Below are 25963 nucleotides of genomic sequence, written 5' to 3' on the forward strand. Positions count from 1 at the left end.
ATTTTTTTTACCAGTAAAAATAATAAAAGGTTTTGAGTCACAGCTTTCTCAAATTGAAGTTCAAGGTCAAATCCCTGCAATGTCAACATTTGTAACGTCACCAACGTCGCTGAAATTCGAGGGCTTCCTCACCATTTGAAATTCGGCTAATGCCATATTTTAAGAAACAGCAACATCGTATTCAAGATTCTTTTTAGAATATAAGCAATCATTGTTAATGGCTATACTAGGTAACATACATAGATAACAAAACACCATAATAAAAGATCCCACTGTTATTTAAACTAAAAAAGAGAAGCTGATATACTAGGCATTGAAAGCCATGTTTCAAACTGATATGCTGCCTTCTCTGAATTTCGTTTCTTCAATTAGAGCATTTATGATGGCACATTTTTCTTTTGCATATATACTTCTCGCTTCTTTAAATACTTCTTCTAATTTGCTCTTGCCATCAGCCAGAAAGCCTTTACCACCATATCCCTCAGCAACTTTATCATATCTGCATTCATCCTGAAAAATAGAGTCGTTACTACCCAAAGGTGTACATAGGTATGACTACACAAGGGAATGGGCCATATGAACGAGAGGCAAAAATAGCAAAAAATAAATTTCAGGCCGTAGATTTTCAGCTTTGTTCAGGGGCATTTTGACCTCAGAAACAGGGTCTCTAACGTCACCGTATGCAATTGTGATTGCAATCAACAAAACCTTCATAAAGAAAAAACCAAATAAAAAAAAATTAAATAAATAACGTTTTGGATTTGACCGAAATTGATAATCTTTCAGAAAATGATGGTATTCTTGTTGTTAAATAACAAGTTATATCATGAAATATGAAGCGTGAATATAAAAGTTAAGCGAGCAAAAGCGTATGTAAGAGCGTATATAAGATGTCAGATTTAGAGTACAGACATTACTATGAATGAAGAAATAAAGAAAAATTAGCATGAAGAAAGAAAAAATAAAATAAAAATTAAAACACGTACAAATTATCAGAAATAATGGTGACGTTGGAGCCTTAAAGTCCTTAAAAGATAGGGTGTCATTATTACATCGATGAAAACTAAATAGACTATTAAATTCAGTTTTAAATCCCCTAAAGATACAGAGCAAGAGCGTCATTATTACCTCGATGAAAACTAAATAGACTACTAAATTCAGTTTTAAATCCCTAAAATCCCCTAAAGATACAGAGCAAGAGCGGCATTATTACCTCGATGAAAACTAAATAGACTACTAAATTCAGTTTTAAATCCCTAAAATCCCCTAAAGATCCAGAGCAAGACCGTCATTATTACCTCGATGAAAACTAAATAGACTACTAAATTCAATTTTAAATCCCTAAAATCCCTAAAGATACAGAGCTAGAGCGTCATTATTACCTCGATGAAAACTAAATAGACTACTAAAGTAAGTTTTCAATCCCTAAGGATACAGAGCTAGAGCGTCATTATTACCTCGATGAAAACTAAATAGACTACTAAATTCAATTTTAAATCCCTAAAATCCCTAAAGATACAGAGCTAGAGCGTCATTATTACCTCGATGAAAACTAAATAGACTACTAAATTAATTTTTAAATCCCTAAAATCCCTAAAGATACAGAGCTAGAGCGTGATTATTACCTCGATGAAAACTAAATAGACTACTAAATTCAATTTTAAAATCCCTAAAGATACAGAGCAAGAGCGTCATTATTACCTCGATGAAAACTAAATAGACTACTAAATTCAGTTTTAAATCCCTAAAATCCCCTAAAGATACAGAGCAAGAGCGTCATTATTACCTCGATGAAAACTAAAAAGACTACTAAATTAAGTTTTAATTCCCTAAAATCCCTAAAGATACAGAGCTAGAGCGTCATTATTACCTCGATGAAAACTAAATAGACTACTAAATTCAGTTTTAAATCCCTAAAATCCCTAAAGATACAGAGCTAGAGCGTCATTATTACCTCGATGAAAACTAAAAAGACTACTAAATTCAGTTTTAAATCCCTAAAATCCCCTAAAGATACAGATCAAGAGCGTCATTATTACCTCGATGAAAACTGAATAGACCACTAAATTCAGTTTTAAATCCATAAAATCCCTAAAGATACAGAGCTAGAGCGTCATTATTACCTCGATGAAAACTAAATATACTACTAAATTCAGTTTTAAATCCTTAAGATCCCCTAAAGATACAGAGCAAGAGCGTCATTATTACCTCGATGAAAACTCAATAGACTACTAAATTCAATTTAAAATCCCTAAAATCCCTAAAGATACAGAGCTAGAGCGTCATTATTACCTCGATGAAAACTAAATAGACTACTAAATTCAGTTTTAAATCCCTAAAATCCCTAAAGATACAGAGCTAGAGCGTCATTATTACCTCGATGAAAACTAAATAGACTACTAAATTCAGTTTTAAGTCCCTAAAATCCCTAAAGATACAGAGCAAGAGCGTCATTATTACCTCGATGAAAACTAAATAGACTACTAAATTCAGTTTTAAATCCCTAAAATCCCTAAAGATACAGAGCTAGAGCGTCATTATTACCTCGATGAAAACTAAATAGACTACTAAATTCAGTTTTAAATCCCTAAAATCCCTAAAGATACAGAGCTAGAGCGTCATTATTACCTCGATGAAAACTAAATAGACTACTAAATTCAGTTTTAAATCCCTAAAATCCCCTAAAGATACATAGCAAGACCGTCATTATTACATCTATGAAAACTAAATAGACTACTAAATTCAGTTTTAAATCCCTAAAATCCCTAAAGATACAGAGCTAGAGCGTCATTATTACCTCGATGAAAACTAAATAGACTACTAAATTCAGTTTTAAATCCCTAAAATCCCTAAAGATACAGAGCTAGAGCGTCATTATTACCTCGATGAAAACTAAATAGACTACTAAATTCAATTTTAAATCCCTAAAATCCCTAAAGATACAGAGCTAGAGCGTCATTATTACCTCGATGAAAACTAAATAGACTACTAAATTCAGTTTTAATTCCCTAAAATCCCTAAAGATAAATAGCAAGAGCTTCATTATTACCTCGATGAAAACTAAATAGACTACTAAATTCAGTTTTAAATCCCTAAAATCCCTAAAGATACAGAGCTAGAGCGTCATTATTACCTCGATGAAAACTAAATAGACTACTAAATTCAGTTTTAAATCCCTAAAATCCCTAAAGATACAGAGCTAGAGCGTCATTATTACCTCGATGAAAACTAAATAGACTACTAAATTCAGTTTTAAATCCCTAAAATCCCCTAAAGATACATAGAAAGAGCGTCATTATTACCTCGATGAAAACTAAATAGACTACTAAATTCAGTTTTAAATCCCTAAAATCCCTAAAGATACAGAGCTAGAGCGTCATTATTACCTCGATGAAAACTAAATAGACTACTAAATTCAGTTTTAAATCCCTAAAATCCCTAAAGATACAGAGCTAGAGCGTCATTATTACCTCGATGAAAACTAAATAGACTACTAAATTTAGTTTTCAATCCCTAAGGATACAGAGCTAGAGCGTCATTATTACCTAGATGAAAACTAAATAGACTACTAAATTCAGTTTTAAATCCCTAAAATCCCTAAAGATACAGAGCTAGAGCGTCATTATTACCTCGATGAAAACTAAATAGACTACTAAATTCAGTTTTAACTCACTAAAATCCCAAAAGATACAGAGCTAGAGCGTCATTATTACCTCGATGAAAACTAAATAGACTACTAAATTCAATTTTAAAATCCCCTAAAGATACAGAGCTAGAGCGTCCTTATTACCTCGATGAAAACTAAATAGACTACTAAATTCAGTTTTAAATCCCTAAAATCCCCTAAAGATACAGAGCAAGAGCGTCATTATTACCTCGATGAAAACTAAATAGACTACTAAATTCAGTTTTAAATCCCTAAAATCCCTAAAGATACAGAGCTAGAGCGTCATTATTACCTCGATGAAAAATAAATAGACTACTAAATTCAGTTTTAAATCCCTAAAATCCCTAAAGATACAGAGCTAGAGCGTCATTATTACCTCGATGAAAACTAAAAAGACTACTAAATTCAGTTTTAAATCCCTAAAATCCCCTAAAGATACAGATCAAGAGCGTCATTATTACCTCGATGAAAACTGAATAGACCACTAAATTCAGTTTTAAATCCCTAAAATCCCTAAAGATACAGAGCTAGAGCGTCATTATTACCTCGATGAAAACTAAATATACTACTAAATTCAGTTTTAAATCCTTAATATCCCCTAAAGATACAGAGCAAGAGCGTCATTATTACCTCGATGAAAACTCAATAGACTACTAAATTCAATTTAAAATCCCTAAAATCCCTAAAGATACAGAGCTAGAGCGTCATTATTACCTCGATGAAAACTAAATAGACTACTAAATTCAGTTTTAAATCCCTAAAATCCCTAAAGATACAGAGCTAGAGCGTCATTATTACCTCGATGAAAACTAAATAGACTACTAAATTCAGTTTTAAGTCCCTAAAATCCCTAAAGATACATAGCAAGAGCGTCATTATTACCTCGATGAAAACTAAATAGACTACTAAATTCAGTTTTAAATCCATAAAATCCCTAAAGATACAGAGCTAGAGCGTCATTATTACCTCGATGAAAACTAAATAGACTACTAAATTCAGTTTTAAATCCCTAAAATCCCTAAAGATACAGAGCTAGAGCGTCATTATTACCTCGATGAAAACTAAATAGACTACTAAATTCAGTTTTAAATCCCTAAAATCCCTAAAGATACAGAGCTAGAGCGTCATTATTACCTCGATGAAGACTAAATAGACTACTAAATTCAATTTTAAAATCCCCTAAAGATACAGAGCTAGAGCGTCATTATTACCTCGATGAAAACTAAATAGACTACTAAATTCAGTTTTAAATCCCTAAAATCCTTAAAAGACAGAGAGCTAGAGCGTCATTATAACCTCGATGAAAACTAAATAAACTACTAAATTCAGTTTTCTATTGATACTTGATTTTTCTGTCCAGTTAAAGGAAGATATTTTAAGCAGTATGTAATTTCTTCCTGTGACAAAGGAACTGTTCAAGATATATTTTATTTTCAGAAAAGTGAACATGACAGTCTCACCTTTTATGAGAGAGAGATAGATTTATTCTAAACAAAAAAACAATTTAACATAAATTTAGCGGCCACCTCAAGAAATAAAAACTTGTCCAAGGGGGTGGCAAAAATACACTAACATAACAAAACAATAAAAAAAAAGAAAAAAATAACCTATCTATATCACAGTCTTCAAACAGCACCACAAACCTTACACCTTAACATTTTCATTAAATTTACTATCATATTCATAATCATCACCCCCAGGAGCCATAAAAACTTACCAATATCATTATAAAAAAAAAATTAAAAAAAAAAATAAATAAAATTCATGCTTACTAAAAAGCATCCCTTTAATTACTATCTTAAACGAAGAAATATCACCTATATTTTTTATATTTTCTTCATCATGGTTACAACTTCTGATACCCCTATGATGCAATGAAAACATTGATCTGGCCAAAATAACTGTCAGAATATTAGTCTCTACAGATGACCTAGTATCATAATCATGGACAGAAAACCTCAGGTTTACCAAGCTATCAAAATACGGGAGGTTTATACCCTTCCGAATCCTAAAAATGAATAGAAGTGTAAACAACTCCCGTAATCCGGAAGCTGGCAGTATCTTTACACGCTCATATCCGTTTTGTACCGACTCCCGGGGTTGTAGGCCATCTAACAGCTGAACAGCGTTGTTTTGTAGAACTCGTATTGGCCGAACAATAGAAGGAAATGTTCCAAGCCAAACGCTACTACAATACAATATATATGGATGGATAAGGGGATAATAAAGAAGACGCATAACAAAAGGAGGAAAAAAATGCTCAAGTTTTCTCATTATACCCAGGTTACGAGACACAGTTTTACAAACATAATGTACATGGCGCTTGAATGATAAAACTTCATCAATATAAACCCCCAGGTACTTATAAGAACACACCCGCTTTAAAGCTCCATACTGTGTTGTTACAATATCCTGAATCCATGGATAAAAATCTGGTGAACGGGAAAAAATAACAAAATTAGTCTTAACCAGACTAATCTTTAACTTATTTACCCTCAACCAGCAATATAACCTTTTAATAATATCTTTCATCGATGTCTGAAGTAATTATTCTGTCTTCGCGGTACTAACAGCAACTGTGTCATCAGCAAAAAATGATTTTATTTGCTGATGAAAAAACAATTTTTTGGCCATATCACTAACATTAAAACAACAACTTGGGATACAATTAGGCATATCATTAATATACAATAAAAAAAGAATCGGACCAAGAACTGACCTCTGGGGGACACCACTAGCCACTGGGCGGGGCCCTGATTGTATACAACAAGTTATCTCTACAAACTAGTACCGGTTACTAAGGAAACTCCGTATAAAGTCAAGAGCTTTACCTCGGATCCCATAGACCGCGCATTTTTCCAGGAGTAGGCCATGGTCAACTGTATCAAAAGGCTTCTGTAGGTCTAGAAACACTGCACCAACCTCAAATCCTTCATCTAAAGCTATGTTAATTATACTAGTCAAAAATATCAATGCATCCTCTGTCTTCCTATCTTTTTTGAAACCGAACTGATTATTATTCAACAAATTAAACTTCTCTAAAAAATAGGTCAACCGATTACTAAAACATTTTTCAATAAGACGAGAAATAACTGGCAAGACTGATATTGGGCGATAATTACCCAAATCATTTCTATCACCACCTTTATAAACCGGTGTTCACTCTTTTCATACTATAGATAATATCCCTTAACTCATCTAATGCAATCATCTTTAGATGTAGTGATACATTTGCAGGAGGGGTTGGGAGGCAGCAACACCAGGCTTATTTGTGAGAGTATGATCGTTCTAATTATTTTTCTATTTTAAATCATAATTTCTTTTTGTTTTAAGTTTCAAATTACCACGAACAAAGATTTCTATTAACTTGTTTCGGGTTTGTTGTCTTATACAGCATAGTTTAATTTCCAGTCGCTACATGTTTTTATTTCTCTCTTTACTTTTTCATAGAGACTTTTCCATTTACTTGCTTTTCGGTTTTAGTTGACACAGATTTTAAATATAACAGAAGTAGTATTATATGTAGTAACAGTAACCCTAGATACTAATAGAAGAATAGAGATGTGCCTAGTCATGGCGGGAGTAATTCACTAGGTTATTTGTGGTAGGAGTAAACCCGAAAAAAAAAGTCTAAGTAGAAGTAGTCGTAATGGGTCAGGAGCAGCGATTGTAAAGCTGGTTGTGGTAAGTGTGGTAGGAGTAGTTGCTGTGATTTTTCAAATGGGTGAGATACAAAACCATTTGTAGTTACACTTACCCAACGCGTTTTGTTTTCGGCCTCTTACATTGGATTATTAGCCTCAGATGTTTAATTGAAATCTAAAAAAATCTTAAAGATCATCCTTGGTGGAAATCGAGCAACAGTTGTGAAATATGAAGGCTGTTTATCCTCTCTGGTTTTTGACTTCCATATTGCAGTATTAGGCTCAGATGAGCAATCAACGATATAAGAACTTCTACAATACCACCTTTAGCAAAAATAAAAACTTGTTGTCAAATGCTCACCCAGCAGGTATTCATTTTTGACCTTTGTTTGATATTGTTTCATCAAGAAGCGTTGGAAGCCTTGAATGCCAACCTACCAACCAGCTCAAGGTCCTCGTTTAGGGTATTGGAATCATTCAAATTGAAGTTACCTGCACGACCCTGAATTTCAACAAGGTTTAGTATTTCCACCTCTGTTAGAAGATGAACCTAAAATGTTTCGATTTTGGACATTCTATTTCCCATTATCAGCATCAGATTTGCTAGAAACAAGCTCACAACCACTTGAATTCCCAGATTTATGGCAATGAAATGTGCACTTAATGTTTCAGAATTTAGGACTGTGATCTTAATTATTTTCATAGTTTTATTTTAGTTTTATTCTTACAATTATTTTAATTATTTTCATAATTACAATATTGAAGATTTAACCATTTAGGCCCATACCCTAAACAAAATCCTTGAATGATAATGAGTGAAAAAGGCTACAGAACGTGCACATTTAAGAGTTTGAAGGTGTTGACAGCGGCAGAGCGCTCTGGGACTTCCAACAACATAGACTTAAAATCCTCTCATGACTGATATCAGCAAGGTGTAAAACCAAACTCATATTTGTAATTGATAGTGTCAAAAGTTTTTAATCACCAGCTTTTGTTAAAATCAAACGCTGTTTTTGTTATATATATCTAATTTGTGCTGAGTTAAGACGTCTTGATTAAAATAATAGCCTCATATTCGTGATCAGCAATCCTAGAAACCTTTAGATACCAGCTTTGGTTGAAATCTAACCAGGCTTTACAGATATTTGCTTGGCATATTTTGTTTTTTATGTCTATATTTCAAAATTAACATCAGATTTAAGGTAAATCAGATAACACAGACATTTTTAAATAACAGCTTTGGTAGAAATCAAGCAGCATATGTGAAATATGTACTTATTTTTTTTTTTTTTTTTTTTTTAATTTGGAACTTCAGATAACAACACTAGCTTCAGATTTGTAATCAATTGGCTCATAATCCATCAGACATGAATTATAGCAGAAATTTAACAACATTGGCAAAAGCTATACTATTTGTAGTTCAATATTAAAAAAAAATATTCAAGAATAATATTTGATCATTTAGAACCATTACCTAAATAATACCTGATTGATTGCGTGGTGAAAGTGATCAAGCATTTTGATATTGGCAAACTTGGAAGTGGTGTTGGAAGAAACAGACCCTAAGACTCTACTTAAGGCCCATCGATCCTATGAACTCAAAATATTTGCATGACACTGATGTTAATACGGTTAGGTCCATTTGTGAAATATGTACTTAACAGTTTAGGTTCTTAACGTCGAAATTGCAATTTCGGCCGCGGATTAAACAAAAAAACAAGCTTTGTAACCCTTAAATTTATGACCATTCCGTATATAATTCCTTGGGCGATCATGAGTGAAAAGAACGGCAGCAAGTCAATTCCCCACTTTGGACCTTTCAATCGTACAGACCTTGACCTTACACATATTCTAAGACAACCTCAGTTTTATGGGTTGTTTGCAAAGCTTAGGAAACTTGCCATTCGGGTGGCAAGGGTTGTCCATCTGAAAAGGCACAATTATTTTACGTTAAATGATTTTAATAACGTAACTAATTGTAAATAATCAATTTTTATTCATTATAATATTAAAAATAATAATTAATAAACAATTAAGAACTGTAAATTCTGATTTTACAGGTCTTGAAAATTTAAATCCCATACCACGCGGGGCTGCATTATGACCTCGGGTCATAAGAGGTACTGACAGCGTGGGACGTTGTCCTCCGATCGGTTTTGGACATTAAAGGGTTTTCGATTTGCTCTTCCCAAAGTCTCGACGATCATCTGTTGTGTTACGAGTTCGGGGTAAAATTAAAAATTACGGTGGACACAATACATAAACATAATCGTGAATTTCAACGTGAATAGTCAATATTGAAGGTTCACCATTGAGGTGAACCAAGCTTATTTTTATCAGACTTCCAATATTCCAATCCTCAAATGAACCTACAATCTAATATGTTTCCACGCATTTGTGAACTAAATCGCAGTGCGTGCATAAGCCATGAGATATCAGGTTATCCAAGCGTTCTAAAATATTTAACTTCTTTTCATAGCATAAACCTGGCAGCACTTAAAGGTGCTTTAAGTAAAAAATACATAGAGCCAACAAACGTCTGTTGAGGAGCCCTTTACTTATCAATAAAACAATCTCCATCTCTAACAAATCCGTCTCCATCTTTCGAGGCACTCACGCTTCAGAACAATACTTGACAATTGTCATCACTGTAGCTCGCAATTATTCTAGTCTCGGATGGGTAGATTTATCTTCCTATATTTCCAAACTTTTTTCAACTGTAAAAAACACCCACGGCCTTGGCTGTTTTACTTTTAACATCTTCACTGCATCCACCACCTTTACTAATACTAATAAGCAGGTAAGTGAAGCTCGTCGATCTTTTCGTTATCCTAAATTATCTCTTCACCTTCATTTATTCCTATTTTTACCAAATTAGTCTTCTTAACATTAATTTCCAAATCTGTCCTTGTACCCTGAAATCTTAAACATAAAAAAAGTAATTAATTATGCTAATATTTTTATCTAAAACACACAAATCATCTGCGAAGTCTAAGTCTCGGAGAGCTTTACCTTCCCATTTAATTCCTTGTTCTTCCACAGCCTTTGCCACATTCATTGGGAAAAAGTCAATCAAAATTATCCATGTTAATGTGAATACAATACAGCCCTCTTAACTTCTAATTCAATACCAAACCAGAAAGTAACCTCATTTGCTACCTTAACCACATCAATAATGTTCTCGTATATAGCACTAATCACTTTAATGTGTTTATCTGGAATACCATTTAGGGATAGGACTTCCGCTAAATCTCTTCTATCGGCTGAATCGAGCGCCTGTTCACAATTTACAAAACTGAGGACTAAAGAACTCCTGTTCACAAGCTTCTCTATTTTTTCTATAACTGTGTCTTTGTAAAATTTAACTTTATTCTTTTCTATAACTATAAATGTAACTTTATGACTACCTAACAAATTCTCAAAATGTTATGAGCGTCTCTTTTTAAAACTTGTCACTAATTAAGACTCCGTTTTTATCTTTAACTGGGACAAGTCCAGGTAAACTACACCTTCTTAATTTCACAACATGGACTATCATACAATTATGTTGCCTGGCTGCGTAATTTCATCCATAACCTCCATTTTACACCTCCTTAATTCACACTTTAGTGCTTCCCCTACTTATGTTTAGGACACTGAGATAGATATACGACAATGATAGGATAAAACGGCAAAATTGCCCAGAGTTCAAATAAGGTATTGCAGATACAGCAAAAAAGGTGTTAAAATAAGACATAATCTAATACGGCGAAATCGCATATAAAAAGATCGGTGAAAAATTTTCTGGAAAGAGAAGCTCAGTTCTTTTTTTAAATTTTACTGAATTTTACTGCTTCCTCCTGAAAAACCTCAGGCAAGGAAGTGAAAAGACTTCAGGCAAGGCTTTAATACGCTCAGTATCTACAGAAGATAAAAAACGACAAAGTTTTCCTACATACTTTTGTGACTTCAAAACTTCGGCATTCAGCTCCATTTGCTTCGGAACGGCAGATGCTCCGTTATGCGTATTTCAGGCACACCAATGAGCAACTTTTATGGAGTTTCGATAGAAAACTTGCGAATAGAATTCCCTTACTATAACCTAGTCTTAACTGGAGCATCTTTAACCTGATGAATGGCGCAAGCTTGTATTTTTTTGCTTCAGTGTTATTTAAAAGATCATAAAATTTCCCTTAAACACAGATTCAGTAAAAGGGAACTTTTATGGTAATTCAAAGCCAATATAGAAAAATTCTGCTAATTGCAATGAATATATTACAAAAAACTTAACAAGATGAGATCCCCGAGTTTAAAAAAAAATGCTAATCAAAGCTAAGTTACGCGCAGGCACCGAAATGTAAGACTATGTTCTCAAAACAGTATAGAGAAAAAACAAATAGTTTATTTTCTGCAAGATATCTCTTTCAACAAATGTTTTGACAGGATGACATAAACCCCTGCTCACATATCAATTTCAGCCTTATACTCGGTAGATATTCACTGATCTTGTATATCCAGGAAGTGTTAAAGCCTTAAGTATACTTTTTGGCTTCATAGAACCCATATATTTCAATTTTGAATTCAAAGCATGATATCATAGCTGTAGAAAATATCATTTTGTCATTGCTGATGTATCATCAGCAATAGAATATTTAGGCTATTATTGAAAAATAATGTCAATTTTTTACACGAATTCAGACAGCCAGAGTTCTAAAATAAGATTAAATAAAATAATTATTTTTTTCATCTGAAACTAAGGAGCAATATCAAAACTTAAAACCAACAGAAATTATTTCGTATATGAGGTGGCGGGATACCCCTTCCTTAGCCCCCACTCTTTATACTTTTAGAATCCTCCAATCTTCGCATTCAGAATTGTTATTTGAAGTGATGTTTATTAGAGATTAATTTAAAAAACTTTTTCCACAAAATAATTTTTTCAAAGAAAAGTAAAGAACTCCATTAAACAAAAAAGTAGCAAAAATAAAATAAAAAAATCTACCAAGCGTGAAACCACAAAATCAGCATCGATAAATAAATGAAACCCAAAACGAACAGAAATTACAATAATTAACCGAGTCAAACTCAAAACGAGCTGAAACTAACATAAGTTGGGCACAAAACCCCTATGCCTTCCCAAGGCCAGAACATAACTTGCACTTTACTGAAAAAATATAAATGTTTTGACTTTTATAACTTTAATAAGTCAAATAATATTAACATTTTGATTGCTAATATCAGCATATGTATATTAAACTGACAATGCACATTCATTTGTGTTTTTTCAGTGAAGTACAAATTTTGTTCTGGCCATGGGAAGGCATAGGGGTTTTGAGCCAAACTTATGTTAATTTTTGCTCGTTTTTAGCTAGACTTGGTTAATTATTGTAATTTCTGTTCTTTTTGGGTTTCATTTATTTATAGATGCTGATTTGCGCTTGTTTCACGCTTGGTAGATTATTTGATTTTATTTTTGCTAATTTTTTTTTTAATGAAGTTCTTTACTTTTCTTTGAAAAACTTATTTTGTGGAAAAAGTTTTTAATATTAATTTCTGCTCGTTTTATATTGACATAGTCTTTTCAAGGAAAAAGAAAATAGTACTTTAAATCTTTTCGCTTTTTAAGACTTTACAGTTTGGCCTGCTATTTGTATGCTGTAGAAAATTTTTCAGCAATTTTTAACAACATACACCCTCTTAAAAATGTGGACACAAATAGAACTGTTTAATTTAGTTTCATACCTCCTCTAGTTGACCTGAAATGGAAAACTTGATACCATTCGCAAAAAAATCTGTTTACTTTCTTTGATGGCTTGGATACACTTACGCTATTTTGAATTGGTTAAATTTTAAGAGCATAAATGGGAGGGTTGGCGTGGGAAAGTGGGAATGGAAGGGGGATTAGTCGCCCTCAAATCACTTTCGACTATTATAACGGTCATCAGTCCTTTTTATTTTCAATCGAATGAGCCCTTTTCGAAGTTCCCACGACAACTCCTTCGATACGAAGTGCCCTAGTCTAAACAACGACAACAAAAAAATAATACATTATACCGATCTTTACTATAAAAATGTCAAGCCTTCCAACTACTTTCGACTATTAAATAGGGCACTAGAACTCTCAATTTCCAATCGAATGAGCCCCTTTTGAAGTTTCTACGACGACCCCTTCCATATGAAGTGCCCTGCTCTAAAGGAAAAAAATATGCACTCAGGGCATAACTTAAAACCCTTGCCCCGAGGGCTTTTCGATAGTTTCCTCCTAAAAAACATATTTTAGTTCTTGAAATCTACTACGATGAACAAAATGGCTGTCTCAAACTTGTGTTTTGTTTTTTGGTGGTGAATGTTGGGCGTGGGAGGGGGGGCTAGTTGCCCTCAAATCACGTTTGACTATTAAAAAGGGCACTAGCCACTCCAATTTCCAATCGAATGAGCCCTTTTCAAAGTTTCTACGACAACTCCTTCGAAACGAAGTGCCCGGGGGGATAAAAAAAAAAAAAAAAAAAAAAAAAAACACACTGTGCCCACATCGTTCTTTACTTAGGCCGCGCTAGCGCGCTGCCTATGAAAATAGCAAATTCTAGGACTGAACAGTACTTGTTAATATCTAAATTAATTAGGATTAAAAATTAAACTTAATATTAAATAAAGCTATGTAAATTTCAATATAAATATAGTCTGCCACTGTTTGTTTTCATTAGTATTTACAATAAGAGTCCATTACATTAATATTTCCTATGTAAGTGTGTACATTAGCGTTTACTCTGTATTAGGTTTTGGAGTTAGTATTACAGTCTCCATTGGTATTTCTAGCTGTACTTTCATTTTATTTTTTGCTTCGGTTTGGTCTTTGTCAATGCTTAGTTATTTTTCGTTATGATATCTTTCAATGAATAAATTTATTGTTTCAATAAATATAAATTTTCAGTAGATATAATTTTCTTGAATTTTAAATATAGGTTTCAATAAACATAAATTTCAATAAATAAATAAAGACGTTTTCAATAAATAAATAAAAATTGTTCCTTCGAGAGGAATCTTATCAAATAGACGTTAATTTGACTCATTTGTATCCTTTTTTGGCGTCAGGTTTTACAGTTTTACTTTTACAGACTCAACCAGGGAGCTTTTTGTGCACACCTTTGATCTTCCACTTATTCCCATCTATCTGAGGCATAAAAATCAAACGGTTCGTGGTAACGAATTGTAAATAAGGAGCAACCCGGCTCAATAGTAACCAAAACTCCAAAAACGGGGAAACCCCCATAGAAGTGATTGAATCTTAATGAAAATTAAAACCATCAGATTCAGCGTGACAAAAAACCCTATTGTAGATGTTTCAAGCTCCTATTTGCAAAAATGTGGATTTTTTTTTTGCCAGAAGAAAGATCACAGATGCGTGTTCATACGTGGGAGGATCTTTCCATGGAGGATGTTTCCTTGGGGGAAGGGACATTTCTGTGAAGGGGGAATTGGACTTTCCAGCATTATTTAAAAAACGATCAGAAATTAAATAAAAAAAAAACAAGGTTCTCTCATTTAGAGGTAAAAAGAGACTTTAAAACTGAAACCGAAAAGGAAGTATTATACTCTTGAGGGGGGGTTCGCCACATGGTCAGCACTTTGCCCTTTCCACTAAAGATTTCTTGTATTTTAAAAAGATCAATCTATTCTAATTAAAAGGCCTTTGGGACTAAGGGGTTTGTGATTCAAATAAAATTCGAAATTTAGCGTAAAGAGCGAGGTATTGACTAGAGGGCGAACCCCCTCATACACGTAATAATTTCTGTTCGTTTTAAGTTTTAATGTTGCTCCTTAGTTGAAAAAAACTTGCTCCTTCAGTTGAAAAAAACTTGTGTTTTTTATTGAACAATTGTCAGGATTTGAAGCATTTTATGAAAGCTTTGTTTGTTCAACGAAGGTGATGAATGGTGATTTAATGTCTTGTATTCTTCTGCAAATGCTGGGGGTATCCCCCTCTTGTTGCAAAAATATATTTAGACATCTAAAACAATTATCACGATAGCAAATGTTATATTTGAAAAGACTTTTGAATGGGAAATGAAAGAGATTATTCTCCTTTATTTTTATTGTAACTAGTTCCGAAAAGGTATCTTACACCAAGATTATTGAGTTTTTTTTTTACTTAATTCAAATAATAAAAATTCCTAAATACATTGTGTTGCAGGTTTTAGCTGCTCTACAATGGGGGTGTTTGCAAGCCTTATGCCTTCCACTAAAACAGCCTCCATTTGCAGGATTTAATCTTCCCCAGTGACCGTATCTTTACAACTACACGTCTTGAACAGTACAAGGTCTCTCAGAGATGCCTGAGCAGAAATATAGGAAAGAGGGCTTGAAACAAAATCAATTTTATAAAATAATGCTTTATTTCTCGAAACTGCATATCCATAAGAAACCTTCTTCCTTAATGGGTTATTTCATCAGACCATGTGGTTCCTTCAAGCAAAGGTTCAATACAAATAGTATGGGTAACTTATCGGAGTGAGAACTAACACTAGTGTTGACAAAAAAAGTATCGACATCATCTAGCGTTTGGCAACACTTTTTCATTTTTTTCAGCGTAATAATGAGAATGATTAATTTTATTAGTGTAATTGATATAAAAAAAATAGGGTAGTAATAAAAGTCTGATCTCAGTTCCTGACAGAAAAATGATTATAAGGTTTGAAAAATGACAAGTGTGGCTAGACGCTAGATGGCGTTGATAAGTTTTTTTTTGTCATTACTAGCACCAGTTTCCGCTCTTTATAAGTTACCATTATTCATTGGTTCAATATATGAATTTAAGCTATAGGTAGCCTAACGGCAAACTGGTGAAATTGGACGTGCCCAGCACAGCAAAGAGTAGAAAAAACACATTGGTGTACATTCGTACACGTATTTCTTCAATCATTTTCCTGGTGGAGGGGATGAAACCCACTGTTAATGGGTTGGGGGTGAGGGGGGCTGTGTATACATGTAGTATTAGAGGCATATCCAGACAACTATACTTTTTTTGCACACAACGGATTAAACAGAACAGTGCTCAAAATACTACCTTGTATACAAAACAACTGAGGTTTTCTTAGGCTTTTGCTGCAAACATATTTTTCTAGCAATCTCAAGTGGTGAATCTGATGAAAACATACACTCAGACTTTGAACTTTAAAGTTTTTTCGCTATTTCTGAAACTAAATTTAGGATTCTAGAGCAAACCTAATTTTTCATAAAGAAAATAGAGACTAGTTTTGGTAGCAAACTATCTAGTGGTCCCTGCAAAAAGGGTATTAAACTTTAATCATTTTTGAAAATTTCATTTTTATTAAACTAATGACCCTTTCAGACAATAACGGTATTTAGTAAACCTCTAACAGGTATTATAGCTTACCGATAAAGAGCAAGCTACATCAGTGTTAAACAACGGGACTTGTTCTCGGGCAATTTGCTTCCAGGAGGCATCGTTGCCAATAACTGCCAGACATGGTAAATTTTGACGATTCATAGCTTCTACCTCAGCTAAACTATATCCGGACGATCCATCACCCCAGATTATCCATACCTCAGACTCTGGTCTTGCCAGTTTTGCACCAAGAGCAAAGCCACCGCCAACTCCAAGCGTACCAAAAGCACCTGGATCAAGCCACGACAAAGGTCCTCTTGGTCTGCAAATAGATTAATACAGTGAACAAGAGATCAGCTTTCTATAATACCATATTATAATCTGTGCTTTAATTTCAATGGCTTCACTTTTATTAAAGCCCATCATTTTATTTGAGTCGCATTTCAGAATACAAAGTCTAATCTATCTATTTTTCTATTTGAAAACGTTTGAAAACATCCACCTTCTTAAACGTGGTTTGACGTCGGATGAATTTATAACGTCGTATGAAATTATAAACCCAGTCATAGGATCGAAAGGTTGCAAGTCGCATGAAAGGTTTCGTTGTAAGTAAGCTTTCTCATCCGCTCTGGTCATATTTTTTTCAGAAGTTTTGAAAATTATTCGTAAAACAGTTTTACTACCATGTCAGAAATGAAACGATACAAACCTTTCTTCGAACTGATTCACAGTTGGATGAAGGATGGCAAAACAGTAGAAAAAGGTTACCTTGGTAAATAAAAGATGGCAAAAAAGTAGAAAAAAGCTATCTTGGTAAATAGAGATGGCAAAAAAGTGGAAAAAGATTACTTTGGTAAATAAAAGATGGCAAAAAAGTAGAAAAAGGTTACCTTGGTAAATAAAAATTTGTTTCAAATCATTAAACGCTCTAGATTAAGAGAAAAGCAAAAGAAAATTGTATAAGAACTATTATTCTTTAAGATATAACTTTTCAAAACTTGAATCTTAGTGAAACTATGCGAGATTCAGTGAGAAGCCATTAAAATTTTAACTCAATTTATTCCGGTCCTTATAGTGAAGACAAAATTTGGTGTCCATTGTTGCACGACACACGTAACCACCCGAAAACAAGTAGACCCAGTCCATGCCTTCCTCCCATTTACAGAGAGATCCTCCGGAAATGTAAAGTATTCTGATGAAAATAGTCAATTTCAATACATCGAAAACAAACAAGCTGTTGGTCTCCCGATCAAAAATGCCACGAATACATGTCAACTTAATCTTCAGAAATAAAGCCAAATAGTGAGTCGGCAAGCTATGTCTCCTCGGAACCCACTTTTCTACATATTTCTCTTGGAAGACCCAACTCGATCGGGGAGAACTTCCCCTGCAACAAAGCTGAGGATCACTCTTCACTGCAAAAATCTTTTACCACCCAGCTCAATCATCGCACATTACAAGTCGCGTCAGACCTATCGCCGAGTATGGATGGCTGCTTTACCCTGGTGTTCGAAACGTTGTTTACATAACTTGAAAAAAAAAAAATCCAGAATAGGGACAATAGGGCAGGTCAGCCGTTTCCAACGATTCTCACGACTCTCCCCAGACTGTTAACGGACGGATTGATATAGCGTCGATAACTGTTTTCTACAAATACATAAATTCGCCTCCTTCTCTAGAGCTTTTTCGTATTATTTTCCCCATTGTCCAACCGTCAAGACAGACACGGAGGTACGCAGCTTGGTTCAGTTGCTTTAACGTTGACACGACGAGAGTACTTGAAGAAAAACTTCATTCGAGATTGCACTTCGATTTAGTATGATCTTCATCGGGACGTTATCCGTAAGTTTTCTCTGTCGTTTCGACAGAGAAATAATCTTGAAAGAAGGTTAAACAGTCATCTAAAACCTCGTCATGGAACAATGTAAAAGCATAGCAGTAAATCAGATATTTAAATGTACCTCAAGCAGCAAATTTAGAAAAAAAAAATATTGTACCTGCAAAACTGTACAAGTCTATTACTGTTGTTATTGCAAACGCTTCCCTTGCTGCAAGGAAAGAAAGCTTTAACAGGAACGAAAAGCTTTTGGCCGATTTCAAGGTTCCCCTCTCACCCCATTCCCAAAACCAAACTTTTATTTTGAAGCCAATCGCAACCCTAATATCAAACAAGCAACCCCTTTTCTATTATGACACGTATATGCGAGCAATTATCATTATTTAAGGCATATGGGATAGGGGCTGGGAGGAGGAGGATCATGCCATCTTCGGGAAAATATTTATTGACCCTGTAAACTATTTTGAAAAAAATTCTATGCCAAAATTTCAATTGGATGGAAGCTGAGGAAGCAAGGAAGCTGATTGCTTTCCCATCAATTTCAACTCTTGAAAAAGGCACTAGAATGCCAACTCAAGTGAGACCTTCCCGAAAATTTTACGACACTTTTTCTATACGACGAAGCCGGAGAAAAGCACCTAGACAAATATTGATACACTGCAGGCACATGGCTCACTGCCTCTCAAACAGTTCGTGACAACGGACTGTGAGTAAAACGACAGACATTTCTATAGCAACCGGAGCTCATAAAAATAAATTTCGAAAGAAATAAATATTTCAAAAGAAAATGACTTTTAAGGTGATTCCGAATATATAAAATTTTGCTAATGAAATTTGGCTGCCAAAATTGGCTTAATTTAAGAAACAAAGGGTATCACATTCTTTGATGAGATCTTGAAGAAAATTGAAGTATGATATTCACCATGTATCAGAACATTCATGCGGAGGTCTCAGGTGCAACTGAAGCACAATTCCTTTGTGCAAACACACAAAATTCAACATTTTCCAGGAAAATGTGGTAGTGAATGCGTGTTTGTTTTCCCCCCAGAGAGTGAGAACTGCTATTAAGTAGATATTCTGAGATTGCTAATCGGTTTAGAATTACTGACAAGGTATATATACGTTTATAGCCTGTCAGTTTACCACCGTATAGTCCCAGTTTCTGTAATTTTGTGCCGCAAAACAAATTTTTGCCTGATTAGGGCCAATGTTCTATCGAGCGGTAGTTCAGACACAACTGAATGACTTAGGATCACAAAAAACTATTTAAGTATCCTTCCGATTTCAAAGGTCCCGGAAGGGGGAGGGGTATTCTCATGAATTTTATTTTATCAATGAATTCTCCTCTCCAGATAGTAACTTCCCGACCTGAGAAATCATTCTGGCCTTTAGAGTCCTCACTAAATGCCAAAATTTCATGAGGTCATCTTTTTAGGGGCTATTTTCATTTTTGAAGCACTGTTATGCGAAAGCTAAACTTTAGCATAAAAGCCAGGGTCTCCGGGGTTAGTAGATTTCCTCATATTTATGCTATACCGATTGTGATATTAGAAAAGAACAGAAATAAAAAAAAAGTTTCAAATGGAAGTAAAGAGCAATACCATAACTCAAAAGGGAAATTATCCTGAATATGAAGGGGGCTGCCTAATCATTCCTTAGTCATTGCACCAACTTTTTCCCCATTAATGCTTTAAAAACTATTGCAGCAACAGAAAAGCAGTTCGATAAAAACTTTATTTATTTTTTTCACAAAAAGTAAGCACAAGCTTGTTCTATTCTAACAAGTCTCATGTTTCTATTTGTATAATTACACAAGGTAAAAAGTCGTAAATTGAATTCCAAAATCTTTCAAAGCTGTATTTTACAGAATGAAGAAAACACAGAGATTACACTCTATATATGTTACACTCTATACCAATATATTGTGGGAGTATCCTCCCGTCTCCCACTCCCTGTGATATAACATTTATGCATCTTCTAGATTTAATAAAAAATTTCAAACTTTTCCTCAGATAGACACCAGCATAAAGATAAAATGGCCTAGAATCATGGCCCTTGACATAGCAACTTGATGTTGACGTAGCAGCGAGGCAAGTCTACGTTTTTAACTTTAATATCTCTTTAGTTTTATGACAAAATTTCACTTTTTTACTATTCTAATTATTATCTAACTCTGCCTCCTTTTTACTCGTATTTAATGAAAAAGGAAATAGACGAATCAAATGAAAAAGGGAGAAAATTAGAGGGAAAAAACTCTGTATCCATGATAAAGTTGATCTGAACCGTTTCTCAAGAAACATATGAAAACTTGGCATAAAAATCTGCTAAATCTTAAAAATTACGTGCCGCAAAAATTCGTAAATCGAAGTCTAGAGCATATCAGATATTTTACTTTTCAAAACAAATGAACTGATACTTTACCGCATTTGATTACACATTAGATCTTTGTAGCCCTTCACAGAAAATGACATTTTAACCACCTAATGAGCATTTTTAAGATTAGTATAAGGTTTTTAAAGATTTTTGATTAATGTCAACAAGCAGTTATTATTTTCAGCCTTCGTGGTTTTGCTATGATTTCTTCGTGAAGAGATGTAACTGTGTTTACCGAGAAAATGTTTTCGAAGTCTTGGCGTGCTTCGCTTTCTGTATATTCGTTTCTTTTTTCCCTATGGGTCTACACACTAACTGATTCAAGTCTTTTTCTATTTCGTTTCTTCCTATATTTCATCAAGGTGCTTCTAAAAAATAATAAAATAAAGTCCTTTTTTAATTACGTTTCTCTCATTTTTGCTTGGGAAAATATTATCCATATTTTTATTTTCTTAAAGATTTTATAATCTTGACAAACAAATGGGCCTTAAATAAATTACACAAGAGAGACATGTCTAGTATTAGTACACACACTTTAATTTTATTTAGCATATAACGTAATATCCACAGAACAAAAAAAAATACAACGAACAAAATACAAAAGAACAAAAGATAAAATACAAAATATAAAACGACCATATTAAAGAATGAAGGAATACTAATTTCAACCCACTTGCATTGAATTCCTGTAGGAAATGAAAATCGTAAAACAGCTTAAAGTTTCTTACGTGAAATGGTTTAACTGCTGGTCCAGATTGCACAGACGTGGTTAGTGAGATCTACAAGTTTTTGAAAACTTGATGCTATTCCATTTAGGGTTCTGATGGTGGAGTTGATTAGATACATTCTCAATTTTGGGGCATTCTCAAGTTGGGGTGTCGTATTGCAACCCCAACGTTAAGGTCTTTGAATTTTATCATCAACCACTTAACTTTTGCAATAATAAGTAGATCTTACAAATCTTTTCTCATTGAAATTTCTTGCTTATTCCAAAATATTTTCAGTTCAGAATAGTCACAAACCTGTTTACTTTTTGCTGTTTAATTTTTTCTATCATTTGCTTTAAATTGGTTTCCGGTAGCTTTGCTTCTCCGTTAGCGACAAGATTCTTTTGAAAAAAATCAATTCTGCTTCTGGTAAGTGACTATAGAACCACGAGTGTCTGTTGATGATTTCCCAAATTCCTAGCTATTCGTTTCTTTTCAGTTGCAAACAGTTGGATACTAAATCCCAAGCCAGTTGTGCAAATCTAACTATGCTTTCAACCGTGTGTAACGCACTTAAAAATGTTGAGGGACTGTCAGAGTTCTTTCCTGTGTCGTTGAGGGACTTTTGCCGTTGTAGTTCATTGTCATGTGTAGACTGTTGTAGATCCGAATCTTGATCCAGAGAGTCCTCAGATTTTAATTATTATTACAAACTACAAGCAATCAAGAAAGGGGTGGGGAAGGGGGAGAAGTAAAAATTGGAGAAGACAATAGTTACTTAAGAATGTACAAGACTGTGAACACAGCTAATAATACAAATAGCAATCTGAGTACACTTTCAACAGTGCATAACACAAGTTAAAATATTGAGGGATTCCTAAACATCTTTCCTGCAACGTTAACAAATTGTTGGTGCTGTAGATCACTTCTTGCTTTGTTTAATTTCAGTATAATAAAAAACTTGAACCACTTTGAAGCTCACCTCGGAACCTAGGGAATACAATTCTTGATATTTATTGACAGTTCGGTGCGCATCTTCTGGAAGTTCAGACATATCCTAGAACATCTTATTAATAATTTCCTCCCAACCGCGCCTCATGCCCTAAAAACTGGTCATATTTCTAAAACTGAACGGTATAATGGATGACATACCGAAGAATATAAGCAGCAGAGCCAACGAAATCACCTCCGTCAGCAACAATGATCGCATTATCCGGTATCTGTTTCTCAAGTTCTGATAACACTTTCAATGGATTCAAGCGCGTTTCTCCTTGTACAGCAACCATCTAAAAAAAGGTATTATTGGTGCTCCCATAAAATAAATTACCAGAAAAACAAAAATCCTGGTTTTTCCTAAATCATTATATACTTACTCTTACTCCTGCCTCCTGCGCCAATTCACATAAAATTGCAAACTAAGCCCTGGGAGGGGCGGGGGACTTTGAACTAACAGTTTTTTTAATCTTTTGTATCTTTTTTGTCTTCTAGGAGGAAAGGGGTTGGTCTCATGCCTTTTCCTGTGGGCAACCTTCAAAGTTATTATTTGTAATAGCCTTAAATAGCACTTTAAATAAGATGTATGCTAAAGATCAAACTCCTAAGGTACTTTCAACAAGGCACGGTAAACCAAAATTTAATAATGAGCAATCGCTATGATAATCTGATGAAAGCTTCTAAATTGTATTCCGACTACGCACCTGCAAATGAAGAACAAAGAAAGCCAGTCTAAGCTTTATTAAATTTGTATAAGTACCAAAACCCTGACAAGGACAAAGGTCCCATAGAAGAGCTTTATCAGCCCCCCCCCTCACCCCACCCATAAAAAACAACACACATATTCATCAAACCGAAAAAAATCCTAAAAGCCGGATGATAGATAGACTTATCTGTCAGCAAATGAAATGACATCATTTTTATACAATCCTAAAAAGGGCTTGTGCCAGATTTGCCTCTCACTCACTCCGACTATCTGTCTTGGCTTTTTCGACAATTAGCCATGGCTTGATGCCTGCACTACTTGATTTTAATTCAATTCTAACCCCAAATCTAACAACCCTCCATGAATTTTTTTTCAAAGTAATATTTTCCACAATAAAAAAAAAACACCTATATTAATAATTGTAGATAGAGAATCCTCACAAGAGTAGTTCAGAAGTAAAACTTCGAAAAATTTTATACCAAATCTTAATGAAGCATCGTCTTCACTTTACAAATGAATAGCTCAATTTTAATATTGTGCTGATTGAAATGAGAGTTGAATCAAATGTGGGTTGGTCTCCACGGCGTGACGTTGCGGTGACACTCCTATTAATATAAGCCGTCGATGCGAGTTGAAACCACGAGCCTTTGGTAACCAGCCGAATGCATTACTCGAATACTATCCATCAAAATAGGGTATTTTATTAATGCGTTTCATTTTAACACAGTGTCCAATAATTATTTTTAGTTTATTTATCAGACCAAAAAAAGTAAATTTATAATTAATCTAAAAAAGTGATTTTGTTGAGATTTGTTTCAAAAACTAAGTTAAAGGGGGTCATGAGTTCATGGACAAGGTCATACTAGACTTCACAGCAATTCCATTTACATCAGCATGTTTTACACAATTTTATATTAACATAAAATTTGATTTCCTACCAATAAATTACGTTCTAACGCAGTATACATAATTATCTTGTAATTATCTTACCTTAATGTAATAGCTCTATTTTAACTTTAAATCATGGGAAAAAATCTTGACATGTTACAAGCTACAAATCCTTACACTTAATCAGGCATACTTCCAATTAAGATTGAGCCTCAAAATGTCAACTTACTGAAAATATCGAATTTTGATTTTCTCCTTGAATAACAACACTACACAGGCGATAGGATTTTCTACTTGAATCCTTCTATCACTACAACGTTAATTCTACGTCTATACGTCTATCAAAGTCTATATGTCTATCAACGTCTATACGTCTATATGTATATCTACGTCTATCAAAGTAATTGTGGTGAGAACCTCAATATAATGAAACTTGGTGGCTTTTAAATCTATTACATCACCTTTATAGATCAAGGTTTTGAATAAGTCCCTCTGTTTATCGAAAGAATTTCTATAAAGAAGACATTGACACTATGTCAAGTAGTCTGTGGATTGGAGAATGACTGGAAGTCATACAGGTGAACAAACAACCATTTCAGAATTTTTAAAAAGTAATCTTTAGTAATTGTATCTTGGTCAGTGGACTGATATTACTCGCTAAGTAAAATAAAAACTGTAAAGTAGATATAAATAGTATTTGTCTTAGATCTTAAAACAAGATTTTGACACATAAAACAGCTGTGCAGTAATATTTTATTTGAAGTAGCTACACAAAAAGAGCATAGGCGTTACTTGAGGGGGACAAATGGAGGGATCCCCCCCCCCACACACACACATAATAACTTGGAAGATCTAATAATTGTTAAGTTAACCTAAAAAAGATAATTGTTGAGAAACCAATTACGGAAGAACTACTTAGTAGCAAGACATCTTACGCGTAGTCCAAATCATGTGACGTTGAAATCCCAGCTTATGTTAATTCCAACGGAACCTTGGGTGACTATCCTCAGAATTCAGTCTATTACAAAGTTGAAAAGCTCTGGCGACAGGATATTATCTTGTCTCACACTGAATTCCATATTAAACTAAGAAAGAGCTCTGCGTTGACTTTAATGCAGACGAACGATCTTGGGCGGTACTCTATTTTTTGGCATTGCCATCCAATCCCACAACGGACAGCGAAGTCAAATGCAATTGCGAAATCGACGAAGACTGCTGCTATTTTTGCTAATGCATGGGCCTGTGTTTGAGCATTTGTCTCAGCTGAAGAGCTGATCGATGCATCCCATGTCTGCCCTGAATCCAGGTCAATTGGGTTAGGTTGTCGAGTTTACAGTGATGGTAACATAGTCTCACCAATACTGGGGAATGATTCTTGTGTCTAAATTGCAATCTCGGACCTAGGTTTGAGGTTGCTTTGGATATATCCTTTGAGATTCAGATAATTTCTGGGGCTTTGTGATTCTTGAACTCTTTTTCATGAACACCTGTAACACTTGCAAAGTTGATGGTCCAGCATCGACATCATCCTAGGGGCCATGCTGAAAAGCTTTATCTTCTCTAGCGGGCCAATTAGGTGATCTATAGCTATTTGCAAACATATTGTTGATATTATAGGTTGGAGATAGGTGTGCTGCGAACTTTATAGGATTAAATAAAGTTTAAAGTAAGATATTTTATCTTTCTGTAATATCGTCTATACGTGTTAGAAGGTTACTAGCATCAAAGTATCACGATCCTTATTTTTACCAGAGGCCTCTTTGAGAAGTTGGTAGGGTGTCCTCAATCCTAAGTGCCGTGCAACCTTCTCTATATCTGCTGCC

The 25963-nt window shown here is 34.2% G+C and overlaps 1 protein-coding gene across 4 annotated transcripts in view; it reads right to left on the bottom strand.

Moving 5' to 3' along the window:
• Positions 1–211: 211 nt before the first annotated feature.
• The window catches only part of LOC148955831 (2-hydroxyacyl-CoA lyase 2-like), a 113186-nt gene continuing 87434 nt past the window's right edge, over positions 212–25963 (bottom strand). For all 4 annotated transcript variants that reach the window (XM_089104517.1, XM_089104537.1, XM_089104527.1 and 1 more), the window contains exons 10-12: positions 22706–22839; positions 16685–16958; positions 212–510 (exon numbers count right to left, since the gene is read on the bottom strand). In XM_089104517.1, the coding sequence (XP_088960643.1) occupies positions 328–510; positions 16685–16958; positions 22706–22839 (591 nt within the window). In that variant the 3' untranslated portion in view covers positions 212–327. The remainder of the gene's footprint in view (positions 511–16684; positions 16959–22705; positions 22840–25963) is intronic.

This window comes from Artemia sp. Qi Xiang Cuo, chromosome 2 (genome assembly GCF_049724085.1).
Source record: "Artemia sp. Qi Xiang Cuo chromosome 2, ASM4972408v1, whole genome shotgun sequence".
In the NCBI taxonomy this organism is placed as follows: domain Eukaryota; kingdom Metazoa; phylum Arthropoda; class Branchiopoda; order Anostraca; family Artemiidae; genus Artemia; species Artemia sp. Qi Xiang Cuo.